The sequence below is a fragment of the Colias croceus genome, chromosome 25 (genome assembly GCF_905220415.1).
Source record: "Colias croceus chromosome 25, ilColCroc2.1".
Classification (NCBI taxonomy): domain Eukaryota; kingdom Metazoa; phylum Arthropoda; class Insecta; order Lepidoptera; family Pieridae; genus Colias; species Colias croceus.
In genome coordinates, this window is record NC_059561.1 from 2,902,502 (window position 1) to 2,915,937 (window position 13,436).

General features: G+C 32.2%; 1 protein-coding gene across 1 annotated transcript in view; it reads left to right on the forward strand.

Moving 5' to 3' along the window:
- The window catches only part of LOC123703130 (anoctamin-8-like), a 32,429-nt gene that overhangs the window by 541 nt on the left and 18,452 nt on the right, over window positions 1-13,436 (forward strand). The window contains exons 2-12 of the mRNA XM_045651028.1: window positions 1,329-1,457; window positions 4,852-4,981; window positions 6,019-6,124; window positions 7,961-8,099; window positions 10,267-10,383; window positions 10,673-10,779; window positions 11,029-11,132; window positions 11,316-11,397; window positions 11,741-11,893; window positions 12,312-12,429; window positions 13,264-13,319. Coding sequence (XP_045506984.1) covers window positions 1,329-1,457; window positions 4,852-4,981; window positions 6,019-6,124; window positions 7,961-8,099; window positions 10,267-10,383; window positions 10,673-10,779; window positions 11,029-11,132; window positions 11,316-11,397; window positions 11,741-11,893; window positions 12,312-12,429; window positions 13,264-13,319 — 1,241 coding nt within the window. The remainder of the gene's footprint in view (window positions 1-1,328; window positions 1,458-4,851; window positions 4,982-6,018; window positions 6,125-7,960; window positions 8,100-10,266; window positions 10,384-10,672; window positions 10,780-11,028; window positions 11,133-11,315; window positions 11,398-11,740; window positions 11,894-12,311; window positions 12,430-13,263; window positions 13,320-13,436) is intronic.

The window sequence follows — 13,436 nt, forward strand, 5'->3', positions numbered from 1 at the left end:
GTTTTATTTGCAAAAATGTTTAATTACATATTCGGTATTTCTTTAGAAATTTGCGGCACGAATTAAGGGGGGGTAGGGGAGGGAAAGGGAGGGGGGAGGTAAGGGGAGACCCCCTGTGAAGTGGGGGGGTGCGGAAACCCCCCCTTCTATTTTTTTTTGAATTTATATTTATACTAGCTTACCGCCCGCGGCTTCGCCCGCTTTGTCTAAAACCTAATAAATTATATACTAAAACCTTTCTCTTGAATCACTCTATCTATTAAAAAAAACCGCATCATAATCCGTTGCATAGTTTTAAAGATTTAAGCATACAAAGGGACATAGGCAAATAGGGACAGAAAAAGCGACTTTGTTTTGTACTAGGTATGTAGTGAAATGTAGTTAGAAATATACTGAAGATTATGGGCTTTCTTGACTGCTCCGGCGCTGCAGAACGTGGTGCTTGCCCCCGTGTACCTCGTTGCAGGCAGGAGTCTTCACTCGCCTTCGTAGCTTCGGCTTTTTGGTCGCCTTTGGCGACCAGCCTCAGCCACTCCGGCTCGCTTGACTCTGCCTGCTCCTCAGCACACGCGGGCGCCACGCTCCTCCGCGCCTCCGACTTTTTTAATACACTCTAGTGTATGACAGACAAGTACCACGTGGAGTCGGGGTGGACAGATTCGGTTCTGTTACTAACAATTTGTGTGCAATGTACATACAATAAAAAAAACATTTTTTTAATAATTATACATGTTTGATACAATTTACAAGGGCAATGAATGGATCAATTTTATTTTTTTCCAATCAGCGTCTCCACATATTATATTCTTTAATAATATCATCGAAGTTTGGGTGGTTATAGTTTAAAAAATCTCTATACAACACGCCACTGGGACTCAATTCTTTGAGTATGAGTCCCATCAGGGGCAACAAATGCAAATGGGTTGTCTGGGTCTGAGTGATTAACTTTTTTAAAAACATACCCATGTTGCCCCAATCATATACTACTCGCCAATAATCCGTATGAATTGTTGTCCCTCAGCAACATGCTTTTGAATGAACTATGAAGGAACTATGGTTTTTAATGTACATTTTGACATTTGTTATCTCTTTCAAACACAATTCTTGTAGGTAGTTTTGTCAATGCAACTCATACAATTTTGAACATAACCTCAAAAATTAAAATTAAGATTTCTCTGTAATTACAAGTTTCCGCACGAAAAGCCGCTAATGTATGTTTCGGGGCATTATTATCGATCGAAAAAAATTAAAATCACGCCGAAATTCGTGCCGCAAGTTTCTAAAGCCAACCCACATATTCTTTAAATTTAAATATTAATATTCTTTAGCTGGAAGGGAGCTTCGTCGGCGGCTGCCAATGGCTGGCCAAATTGGTGCTCATTTGATACATCCTCGGAGATTGTTGCTGCATTCCACACCGACACAACAAACTGATGTAGTCCTGATCTTTCCGAAAGGTAGGGTAGGGTATTTATTATTGTAAATATTTAAAAATATTAAATTCAAACTCAAAATTTTTTAATCAGTTTTACTAGTGTTGATGAATAGTTTTTTAAACTACCATTAATTTGGAATAAAGCTTCTACCAAAAACTGCCTGGAAGTAACTTATGCCCGATTTCACCAGTAACCCCTAAACAGTCTCCTAAGTAAGGGTTCCTTATTTTAAGGGACCCTTCAAATCACTACCTAACCTAAATTCTGTTTCACCATCCTAAGGGTCACCTAAATAGGAGAACCCTAGTTAAGTGACGTTTAGTGTGGGGATGCTACGCAATGTTAGTCGAAAAGTGTATCGACTATAGGATTCTATTGATATTTAGTTGAAAAATCACTTGATTTTACTAAGTTTATGTGTAAATATTGAGTTTGTTACCTTAAAAATATATAAAACCATTAAAAAACACAACTTTTTATATTTTGTCTAAAATCAAACTTCACAGTGACATTTTTAATGACAAATGACAATGTCATCGCGTGACTCAAGTTGCTTCGTGAAATTATTTAGGTTTTTTGATTTTGTTGCCGGTTGCATTCATTGTATGATTCGTGTTATTTTTCTTTGGTGTTTGTAATTATATTAGGTACTAGCTTCCGCCCGCGACTCCGTCCGCGCGGATGTCGGTCTTTGCGTGGATGGTTTATTTCTCCATTTTGAGTAACTCGGACAATGACATCTTATAAATATCTATTGGACCCAAATACGGCTAGGTCTATAATAATACGCAACGTGTGTTCGCGGTACCTACTATACAGAACAACGTCTATGGATAACTGAAAAATTGAGATTAATTTTTTTTCTACGTATTTTTCCAGGATAAAAAGTATCCTATTTTACGCCCAGGATAATAAGGTATAATTATACCAAGTTTCATCGAAATCGAACCGGTAGTTTTCACGTGATGTCTTCACATACAGACAGATAGACAGACAGACAGACAGACAAAAATTTTTTTAATCACATATTTGGGTTTGGTGTCGATCCAGTAACACCCCCTGCTAGTTATTTTTTCAATATTTTCAATGTACAGAATTGACCCTTCTACAGATTTATTATATGTATAGATAAAGAATAATGGCAGAAAAGAGAAAACGTGTACAAAATTTATCTGTCATCATATTTTTTTTAATCCTTTCGCAGTAAATTCGCGTTCGCCTTAACAAAACTCTGTTATTTTATAATTCTATAACTTCAATTGCTTCTAAATATTTGTATCGTCGTCGCTATCCATTTTTAATACGTTAAATAGTATAAATATCTGTCACTTAAACGTTAGGGGATCGAATATTCACCCCCTAAATTTTAAGGGCTACCTAACGATATAAGTGACACTTATCCGTCGGTGAAAGCAAATTTTACGTTAGGTATCCCCTAAAGTGACTTAGGTGACACTTAAATTTTACGGGTTGTTGGTGAAAACGGGCATTAGTTACATATTATATGTGAAAACTCATTTGCCGACGTTGTTTTATTTTTTAATTATAACACTTGAAATTACACTTTCATTTTTTGTTTTATTTACATATTTAAATGACACATGTGAAAAGATAAAATCAAAACGGTTATGAATTTACTAAGAGTACATCTCTTTGTACATGTGGCCGACATAATACAGTACTGCCCAATATCCTACTGTTTGTAGTGTGGAAAATAGTTAACAAAGGGTCACGAGTGGCTGAGTTGGTCAGGCATCCGCCCCGGAATGGCGCGAAAGGATGCGGGTTCGAGTCCCGCCTCGTGATCGAATTTTTTCTATTATTTATAAAATTTATAGTTAACAAATAATTTAACCTATTACTGAAAGGCCTTTGCAATTTATAACATTAATTACAGAACAAGCTCATTTAAGGAAACGTTGGCCATGCTCCAACAATTTCTATCATTACAGAGATAAATGTCTTGTTGAACAAACTTGAATACTTATAATTTTACTCTTAGATTCTTGTTCTAATGCAACTTTTTCAGTAATTTAGTAAACATTAAGCATCATTTTAATTTTTATTACTTACATCTTTCATTGTGTAACAAACAATAAGTTTTGTGATTTGGCGCAAAAAGTATCACAAGAAAAACAATTTTCGTTTTACCTACAGTTTCTCTCGTAATATAATTATATGACCCATAATCTATACTAATACATATTATAAAGCTGAAGAGTTTGTTTGTTTGAACGCGCTAATCTCAGGAACTACTGGTCCGATTTGAAGAATTATTTCGGTGTTAGATAGCCCATTTATCGAAGAAGGCTATAGGCTATATATCATCACGCTAAGACCAACAGGAGCGGAGCAATGCGGGTGAAACCGCGGGGCAATGCAGTATTTTTGGTAATTTGGTAAATGGTTGCTATAGCAACCTTTGGTGCAATTTCGTGCTCGATACTTCCTCGTGCCTTTAAAATTGAGGCTCAATCATATCTACGTTCATATATTAGTTGACGAATTGTACTTTAACATGAATAGGTTTATACATATAATACATATGAATAGTCCCTATGTGAATAAAATTTACATGGACAAACTGTAAGAATTAAGATATGCAATAGTATTTTTATACAAATGGGAAATGCTTTATAATGAAGAATTCTAATAGTATTAGTTACTTGATATAGTAAGTAATTATTGTTGCTATTACGAACAGATAAATAAGCACAGTAAATTTTAAAGCCCATGTCATATTACAAAATTCATGATTTTCCAGTTCAAGTCAAGAATGCATTATACATTTTCCGTTAAAAGATTTTTCAACTGTCACTTACTATCTTTAACATTGTTAGAACTTAGAAGCTGTAGTATATAGAGCATATATAGAGCTCACTGACTTCTGCAATAGAACTTGAAACTTTTTCCGACGTAATGGTGTCGCTATGAAGTTACTTGGCCCGGAGCCATGCATCCAATGATCCATTTGTCAATAGTGCTTACTGCTAAAAGTTCGCGTTTCGGTATTACACCTCGTTCTTAAATGTCTGTACTAAATGGGCAATGTTTTCACAAAATATGTTCATTTCTATTTTGCAGAAGATCTATAGAAACTTAAACAACTCACTGCATAACATAAATTATTTATGCAACAAGTTACGTATCTAAATCTACCACAATATGTAACTTTAAAAAATACTTCTGAGCAAATACTTTTTGAAAGTATGCCTTCATCTTCAGGTTCCATTTTCCAAGTATATGTTTCTTACCCGAAAAGTTATCCTCTGGATTCCTCGGATGGATAAAGAATATGGATAATTCCTTTCAGAGAAATAAATTACGGTCACGCGTAATAGTTTAACTGCAGGCCTCCCATTAGAATATCATCACTTTTAAATAAAAGTTTACCTAAATCAGCAATTTTCCTCAGGCTTACCAGACAGCATGCTTCTCTGGCTATTGCAAAAGTTACGAGGCAGTCGACCAAGATTACGAGTGTGCGTACGACAGCATGCGTCTTCGCAATGTTCTGCCTTCTATATTACTGCTGATGATGATGTGTAAGTATTTTCAATTTTTATGATATTATTAATACATGATAATGGAAAATGGTAGTATTAAACGGTGACGGTACAATGTTAATCTTTGTTATTAATAAACATAGTAAGGAAAACGACTGTAATGTTAGTTATAATGAATTTGGTCCTTCGAGTCGGATGAAATGTTTAAAACTTTAATTTTCTCTAAAATAAGCATGCAATTACTGAATATTGGTATGAATAATAAACCGTGATATAATCTCTTAAAAATGTATATGACATCAAATTATTTAAGTAAAATAAAAAGTATAAAGTAACAATGAAATGAAATTCAAATCCGTAAAATAAATATATTTCCTTTGTAATTCACTTGAACGTGACCTACCTCGTCAAATCTCGAGGGGTTAAAATTACTTCGCTCGCTCGATGGGCCCTTGAAGACTAGGGTCTCATTGTAATAAGGAAAAAACTTCGGTTGTTTAAGTTTTTGAAATATTTGCTAATTAGGCGTACGACTCCTGAAATTTTAGAACTGTTTATGAGAATGAGACTAATCAGTTGAAAAAATCTAGATTTAAAGCTTACTTAAATTTACGCGAGAAATTTGTTATCTTTTAAACAAGTATATCATTCAATTATTATTAATTACTTCAGTATGAAAAACACACTTCACAAAATTATCAACAAAAATTATGTTTGTGCAGTGATTATGTATTTTAACATGTTTGTCTACAGTTGGCACATCTTAAGAATCAAGTTTTAGTTTTAAAAAAATATTGTTAAATACTTACGATGCATTTGTAGTATGTGTCTTAACAAATAAAACTTTACGTCGAAATTTCGATAAATTTATTTTCGAAACGAAATTTCAATAGAAAACGTTCTAGAAATTTCCAATTACATGTTCAACAATTGAGCTAATTTACCTCGTCTTTATAAATCATTACCCACAATAATCTAATATACACTACCCGCTATTACAATAAATGTTTACAAGCATATGAAAAACCGTAAAAGCCGAGTTTGTCATGATGCCAAACGATAAATTTGTTATACAGGCTCCTGCAAACTGCTGAAGAGATACATTTGCCAAAACTGCTTAAGCCGGAATTTGGAGGTGGATACAAGGAATTCACTGTACGCGATATGCATTGCTTTCATAAGGTATTTTAATGTTTTTGTAGTAAATGTATTGTGTGTGTATGTGTTTGTTTAACTATAAATCATATTTAGATGTTTTCATACATCCTATAAATCATGTGTTGATGGTATTTTAGTTTCCAGGTATTATAAGTTAAATTATATGAATGTGGTTGTCTAGAAGTAATCGCTAGATAGCAATAAGACCGCCAATTGTTTAGATGAAAAATTCATCAATAATATAAGGAAATATCTTTTTACAACTAATGACTTAGAATAAAATAGTTCCTTTAAAGTTGGGCTATTAGCATAAAAGTTGACCTGTAGAGTGAAGTTTGAAATTTTCGTCATGTTCATTGTTAATTCAGAGATATACCTACCTACCTACTAGGATCAATAGTTTTATATGAATCGTCCATTTAATTCTTTCTATCAGTTAAAATACCATATAAGCTTTCAAAAGCACAATATTTCTGGCAAAACTCCATAGTCTCTATAGCTCCATAGTCCTCTAGTACTCGACCAAAATGCCTAAATATAGACCGCTCAATTCAGTATATTTCATCGAAACCACGCGATGTTTCGGCGAGTCTTGAACTAATAAATTCTAAGGTTTATTGTTATTGCGTTCCACAATTATTATTAGCTCGAAATACAATTGAATCGAATTATTTATATAGCGCGTGTATCTTTGCGTTTTATTGTTTTCGTAATTTTGGTTAAGGATATGCCAAAATAATTGGTTTGTTTTGGCATTTGGTAAACGAGATATATGGAGATTTATTTGCAATATATGAACAAATTGAAAGCACTGTGATTTCGATTGTAGCATTGAATTTTATAATGACATCAAATCGAATTATTTATTTACATAAATATGTGCATCATCAATATTTAATGTTTAAAAATGTGTTAGTAGAAGAAAGATCGAAGTGTAATTTTCAATTTCGCTAAACAGCGTCTAAAAAAATGTTTACGCTTTGAGAAAATTATTCAGAGAATACTAATTAAAGATCGTTATATTTCAATGATGTATAAAAAAATTGTCACTATTTACTCGATTAAAATGAAATACGAGTGTTCAGCAATAATTATTTTATAAAACAACCAGTGTTCAAAGCATAAAGGTTTCCTAAGCCCGGCATTTGTATGATTTGCTTTTAGACTTTTCACTGTGTAATTAAACTGGAATGCTCGAGCGTTTTTATAAATGAATTTCACCGCGTCTCGGGAATTCTCTGAAGTTTTGTTTAAATAATGTTTAATGAAGTCCGCTTTGCTGCAATGCTGGAAGTATGATAAAGCGGAATTGAATTATATTTTTATGTAAGAAGTTAATAAATGTTTGTTATTTGAAGAAAATTGGGGATTAAGTATGAACTGGGGACAAAAGAAATCACTTTATTGTTAACTAGTATTTTATTGTGATTTATTTACTTCCATATTATATTTATACCTACAATGTTTTTTTTATTTATTTTTTTGCATTGTAGGTTATCGTAAAATTGTAAACATAAATCTTTAGATTATAATCCAACGAAAAAATATAATACGTTTAATTGAAAGCAAATATTACCGATTATAATTATTCGCGAGTTTCCAAACTAGCAAATGACATGTGGGAAGTTACTAATACTATAAAGCTGAAAAGTTTGTTTGTTTGAACGCATCTAAAGAACTACTGATCCGATTTAAAAAATTCTTTCGGTGTTGGATAGTCCATTTATCGAGGAAGGCTATAGGCTATGTATCATCACGCTAAGACGAACAGAAGCGGAGCCACGCGGGTGAAACCGCGGAGCGCAGCTAGTATGATATTATATTATTGTTATTGATTAATGACTGAAACAATTTCTGTAGGGCACATCAGCATCAGAGCTACTAAATTCGCAAGAGCGAGGTGCTCTAGTGAAACACGTTTTGGAATCTGCGAGGGCAGAGCCGGGCGATGAAAAGGCACTAGAACCAGCGCTTACTTTGAGACCTGGCCAGAGTATTGGTGAGTTTTATTTATTTATGGGAGGATGGTTTTAATTTTTGAAGTGAAACTTTAGGTTGAGAGAAAAATTTCAAGGTCTCGACATGGCAATACAGTCACGTCATGGAGTAAGGCGACGATTTTGGTATATTTGAATCTTACTAAAGAAGTTTCACTTCTGCATACAACATCTTTTTTTCATGGTGTTTGAGACGTTTTATAAATATGTAAAAAAAATTGAGATTGAAATAATTTGATCAATTTCGCTTTTTTCCACTTCAATGTTTTCACAAACAGCTACAATTGATTAGCATTGTAACGTGTTTTTTTTATAAATGTTGTAAAAAATACGTATTTAGATTGACGATTTTAAATAGAATTTAGATAATCATTAGACCTACAGTTGCCGGAAAGATTTTTTACTTTAAGATTGACAAGTCGTAATCTTTTCCTGTCCACAAGTTCCAAATAAAATGTGCATTGTAACTGAAAATGTGGTTAAAATAATTTTTAGTGGAAATGTCGATAATTAATAAGAAGTAATAAGTTTTCTTAAGTACAAACATTAACGTCTAGACTTCAAACTTTCTTTGGAAAGATCGATTGTACCCTTTCTAGGACACCTAAGTGTTCATAAAACCGTATACTTTAGTAGGTACTAAAAGTTAGAACCTTTTGCGTACGTCTGTCATTAAAGTTAATTGCTTCTGACTTCTATTAAAACACTAAAACAAAAGATTTATTGCTCTGTTTCAACGATATATTAAGTCACGCAAGTTTTTTATAAATAATAGGAATAAAAGTATAGTAGATTTTAGAAAAATTACTGACCCTTTTTGATATTATAATATGTAATGATGTAATATGATGAACGCACTCCTTTTTGTTATATTTATGTTTGTTTATAGAGCTAGAAATATAGGAAGCTTTATAGTTCGATACAGTATAAATAGACGAAAAACAATAGCGTGTTTAGAAATTGCTTTTGCGATACTTGTATAATGCAGATACAAAATGTCTCAATAAATCAATGTAACTTATTTTACGACGTTTATTTCTAAACTAAAAAAAATCATTTTGAATTTAGTATAATTCGATAGAAATACCATATTTAGGAAAACTTTATTCATAGGTCTGAAAGAGAAATCATCTGCACAAGATCTAACCTAACTACTGTACTGCTTTTCAGATTAATTGTTATCTATCAAAACGTTTTTATTGTTATTTGATTGAAGCCTTTTGTTTTGTATTCTAATACAATGGATATTAATAACAAAACCTTTTTCTTTTGTCATAACTTCTTTGTTTTTGAGACCGTTTAAATTAAAAATCCACTGACCTCGACCGTCTAGATAAAAAAGAATAGCTTAAATATTGATGTTCCCTGTTTCCTCCACGATTTGCGTAATAAGTGGGTGTTAAGCTGTGTATAGCTTGTGTTACTGACATATATCTAGCGATAGGTACTTAACATATGACACGACAAACGAACTGCAACACTATGTGCTCGTATAACTCGCGATACAAACGGAAGAACGGGAACGGAACAGCGTTAAGGAATACATCAAAGATAAAAATCCATAGAGGGTGGTCGCGTAAGAACCACAGGACAGTTCTTTGGTATATTATGATATATTATATAGTTAGATATAAGTTACACATTATGTAAAATTAAATTGTAATATTGACATTATTTAAAAAAGCAACTATGGAGTTTCTTGCCGGTTCTTCTCCATAGATACTGCTTTCCGAATCGGTGGTAATTGTTAAAAATATGTAATGACGAAAGTGCTTTTAAAAGAAGTCTAATTGAATAAATAAATGTTTCGAGCATTGAGAAAATATTACTATGGAGGAGACACCACGAACAAAATCTGTGCGCCATTTTTTTGCTCTAAGTTTTAAAAATTATTATCTAGTTAGGTACTTATCGATGAAAGTTATTCCTTTGCACTTTTCCGTATTATTTGTATTATTTGTGCAATATCGTAACACACACGAAGGCATAATATTTGATGCGTTTCACTTTTAAACAAATAAAAAATAACCTCCTCCTTTTTTTGAAGTCGGTTAATGAGCGTGCAGTTACGCCATATGGCGTATGTTGAGCGGAACATAAGTGATTTAGACGGTGTCGTCTCCATAGTAATATTATCTCAATGGTTTCGAATTTGATTTTGTGCCTCAGTGCCGGCGTGCGTAAGCCGCGGTGTGATAGCGAGTATGTTCCCTCTGCACGAGCGGCCCGCGCTCGAGGCTCTGCGTGCTAAATGGGTGAAGAGCTTCTTTTCGCCGCAACCTTTGGGTATGTTTTTTGTTTTATATGGATTAAATTAAGTTTTTTTAAGTATCGAAAATAATCTGCCTTTAAAAAAACATTAATTATGTATAGATTTCCTTTCGTTACTATGTTGTTACATTGAGTATTTTTTTAGAATTTGATAATTAGATGTGAACATCAACAAAACAAGATGTCACTTCAAAAGCGTTCCATGAAAATCGTTTCAGTTGTTTAAAACATGAAATAGACACACCAAATTTTTATGTACAATCTAATGAATGAATGTGAATTAATTGTTTATAATATATTTCAGATGAAATAAGCGAATACTTTGGTGTCAAGATAGCCATGTATTTCGCTTGGCTCGGTCACTATACGAGGTCTTTAACAGTGCCGGCTGTTGTCGGTTTCGTGTTTTGGGTAAGTGTATTTTTTTATTACTTAATCATATAAATGTAAATATGTAATTATGGATTGAATGTTCTTATAATATTTAAAAACCTCATTGGTTTTGAAATTCAATAAATTGATAACTTAGTTGGCGCCAAAAATACACCATTTTTTATTTTGTAAAATATGTCACTGTCACTGTCATTTTCGCAGTGGGATAAATTGAATGATTTATTTATTTATTTATTATGCATTAAAAATTATGTAATTTATTGTCAGGTATGGCTCGGTACAGCTAATGAAAATTGGAAGGACATAGCGCATGTACTGTTTTCTTTGTTCAACGTTCTGTGGGCCTGTGTGTATTTGGAGACGTGGAAAAGGTATGTTACTTAACTTTTTTAATATTAAATTTCTTTTAAATCTTCTTTTCTTACAAAAAGTTTCACAAACAAAAAACTAATATCGTCATTTTTTTATAAAATTTTTTGAAAAAAAAAAAGATTTTTTCTGTTTGTGAAGGGGAATAGGTAAAATAACTTGTATGTGCCTGATTTATGTTACAGATATTCAAATGTTCTAGCCTATAAGTGGGGTACGATAGATCAGCGGGATGACCTATTGTTGGAACCTCGACCGCTTTTTCAGGTAATTGTAGTATACCTATCCTGTTTGATTCCTTTTAATTCCTTTTATAATAGTTATCTATACGTAAGTATACATAAAAGGTTATGTAAATGTCACTTAATACAGATTTTTCAGAATTTTCAGATTTCTATAAAAATGTCATGTTAATTGCATCGTTATCGAATTTATCGAAGTAAATTGTAAATTTCAGTACCTATTGTATCATATTCCATAAAAACAAGAAGTATCCGTTTCCTAATCGAATAAAACGATAGCTGTGCTATAAAACAAAACAAAAAATCTGTACCACAATCAGAAAATTCATTATCTGTACCAAAAAGAAAACATTTCTTATCTGTGGCAGGGCGAAATGAGCATAAGTCCAGTGACGGGTCGTCCAGAGCCTCAGTATGCCGCGTGGCGTCGCCGCGTGTGGAGGCACTGTGTGTCGTTCCCGGTTATGTTACTGTGCTTGGGGGTAGCGGCGGCTGCTACTTTTACTTTGTTATTGGCTCAGGTAAGAAAAAATGTAAGATTTAAGTAATAAATCGTGTGAAAATGTTTTGAGGGTAGTTTCATGAAAAAATACGAAAAATATTGCTATTTTCGTTTTTAACTAGCTTAGAGATACAAGTTGTATGTGTGTGGGCTAACTAATTTAGTTCGTCTTATTCTGGTTACTGCATTATCACTTAAAATTATCATTTTGTATAAAAAAAACAAGAATATAAATAGAAGGAGACGATAATATATTGTTTGCTTGAAAAATTAAATGTAATGTCGCTTTATCTGTATCAAAATAATTTCAAATAAATTCAATTCAATTTTAAATTCAAGACCACATCTCAGCTTAACATCAGGTGAGATTGTGATCAAGCGCTTACCTATCGACAATAAAAAAAATTCATAATAAAAAATAACAAAAAATATTCCAGGATTGGTGGGAAAATAGGATAGGCTATTTCAACTGGATGCCGCGCGCCATGTTAGCGATTATCATAGCTTTGGAAGAAGAAGCATACGCGAGAATAGCCAAGTGGCTCAACGATAAAGGTATGCGAAATATTTTTTGTGATTTTTTGTAATTTTTTTTGGATTTTTTTATTCGCATTTGACACTAGAGTTGTGTGTTTGCTAGTACCATAGATATAGAGAATTGGTTATAAAAATAGTGTAAATAAAAACAGTACATACGAATAATATGACTGTATTTTCTTAAGGTAAATAATAGTTTTGTTATCTTTTTTATTCTATTGTTATCTCATTTTGTATATTGAATTTTCTCTATATCTATGGTTTGTACTAATTAGAAAAAGATTAGGTATTTCTAATGTAAACTGATTTGGTTAAGGGCCTGATGTTAATGCTGATTTGTTTATTACTATAAAACAATATATCTTATTATATCTATTTCATTTTATTTTAGTTTAGGTTTTATTTTTTTGTACAATATGAAAATGTTACATATTTAGACAAAAAAAAAATGTTTTCCTTCCAAACTGGTCTTATATAAAAAAATGGAATTGGGGTAATTCAATGAAAATTTAAGAAATACTACTTTATTAAGTATAACACAGGTCCTGTAATGTTTTTAAGTATGTTAGTGTAATGTATTAAAAACAGTGTATAAATTTTGTATATAATGTATTTTGAAAAAATGACTAGATAATAGGTTAATTTTATACATGGATTGCCCTTTAAATTGTAACTTGTGTAAAAGTATTTGAAAAATAATACGCATGGTTTTGATGTTATGAAAAAATAAATTAGATGTAAAGGACACAGATAAAAAATAGAAGTATTAATAATCTATGGTAGTAAATTTTGTTTTTTCTTTACCGCTTACCAAATGGATATGGATACAACTTCATGGTGGGATTTAAATAGAGAATTATCGTCTAGAGACAAAATATGAGAATCATCTGATTGTGAAAATAGCATTGGTTTGTATTGAACGCTGTAATCGTTCGCTTTGCTTGCTTGAGTGTTGCCATCTGTGAAAATAAAATAGGGAACATTTTTCAATATTATTTTGGTGTTAACTTAATATCAATTTTTAA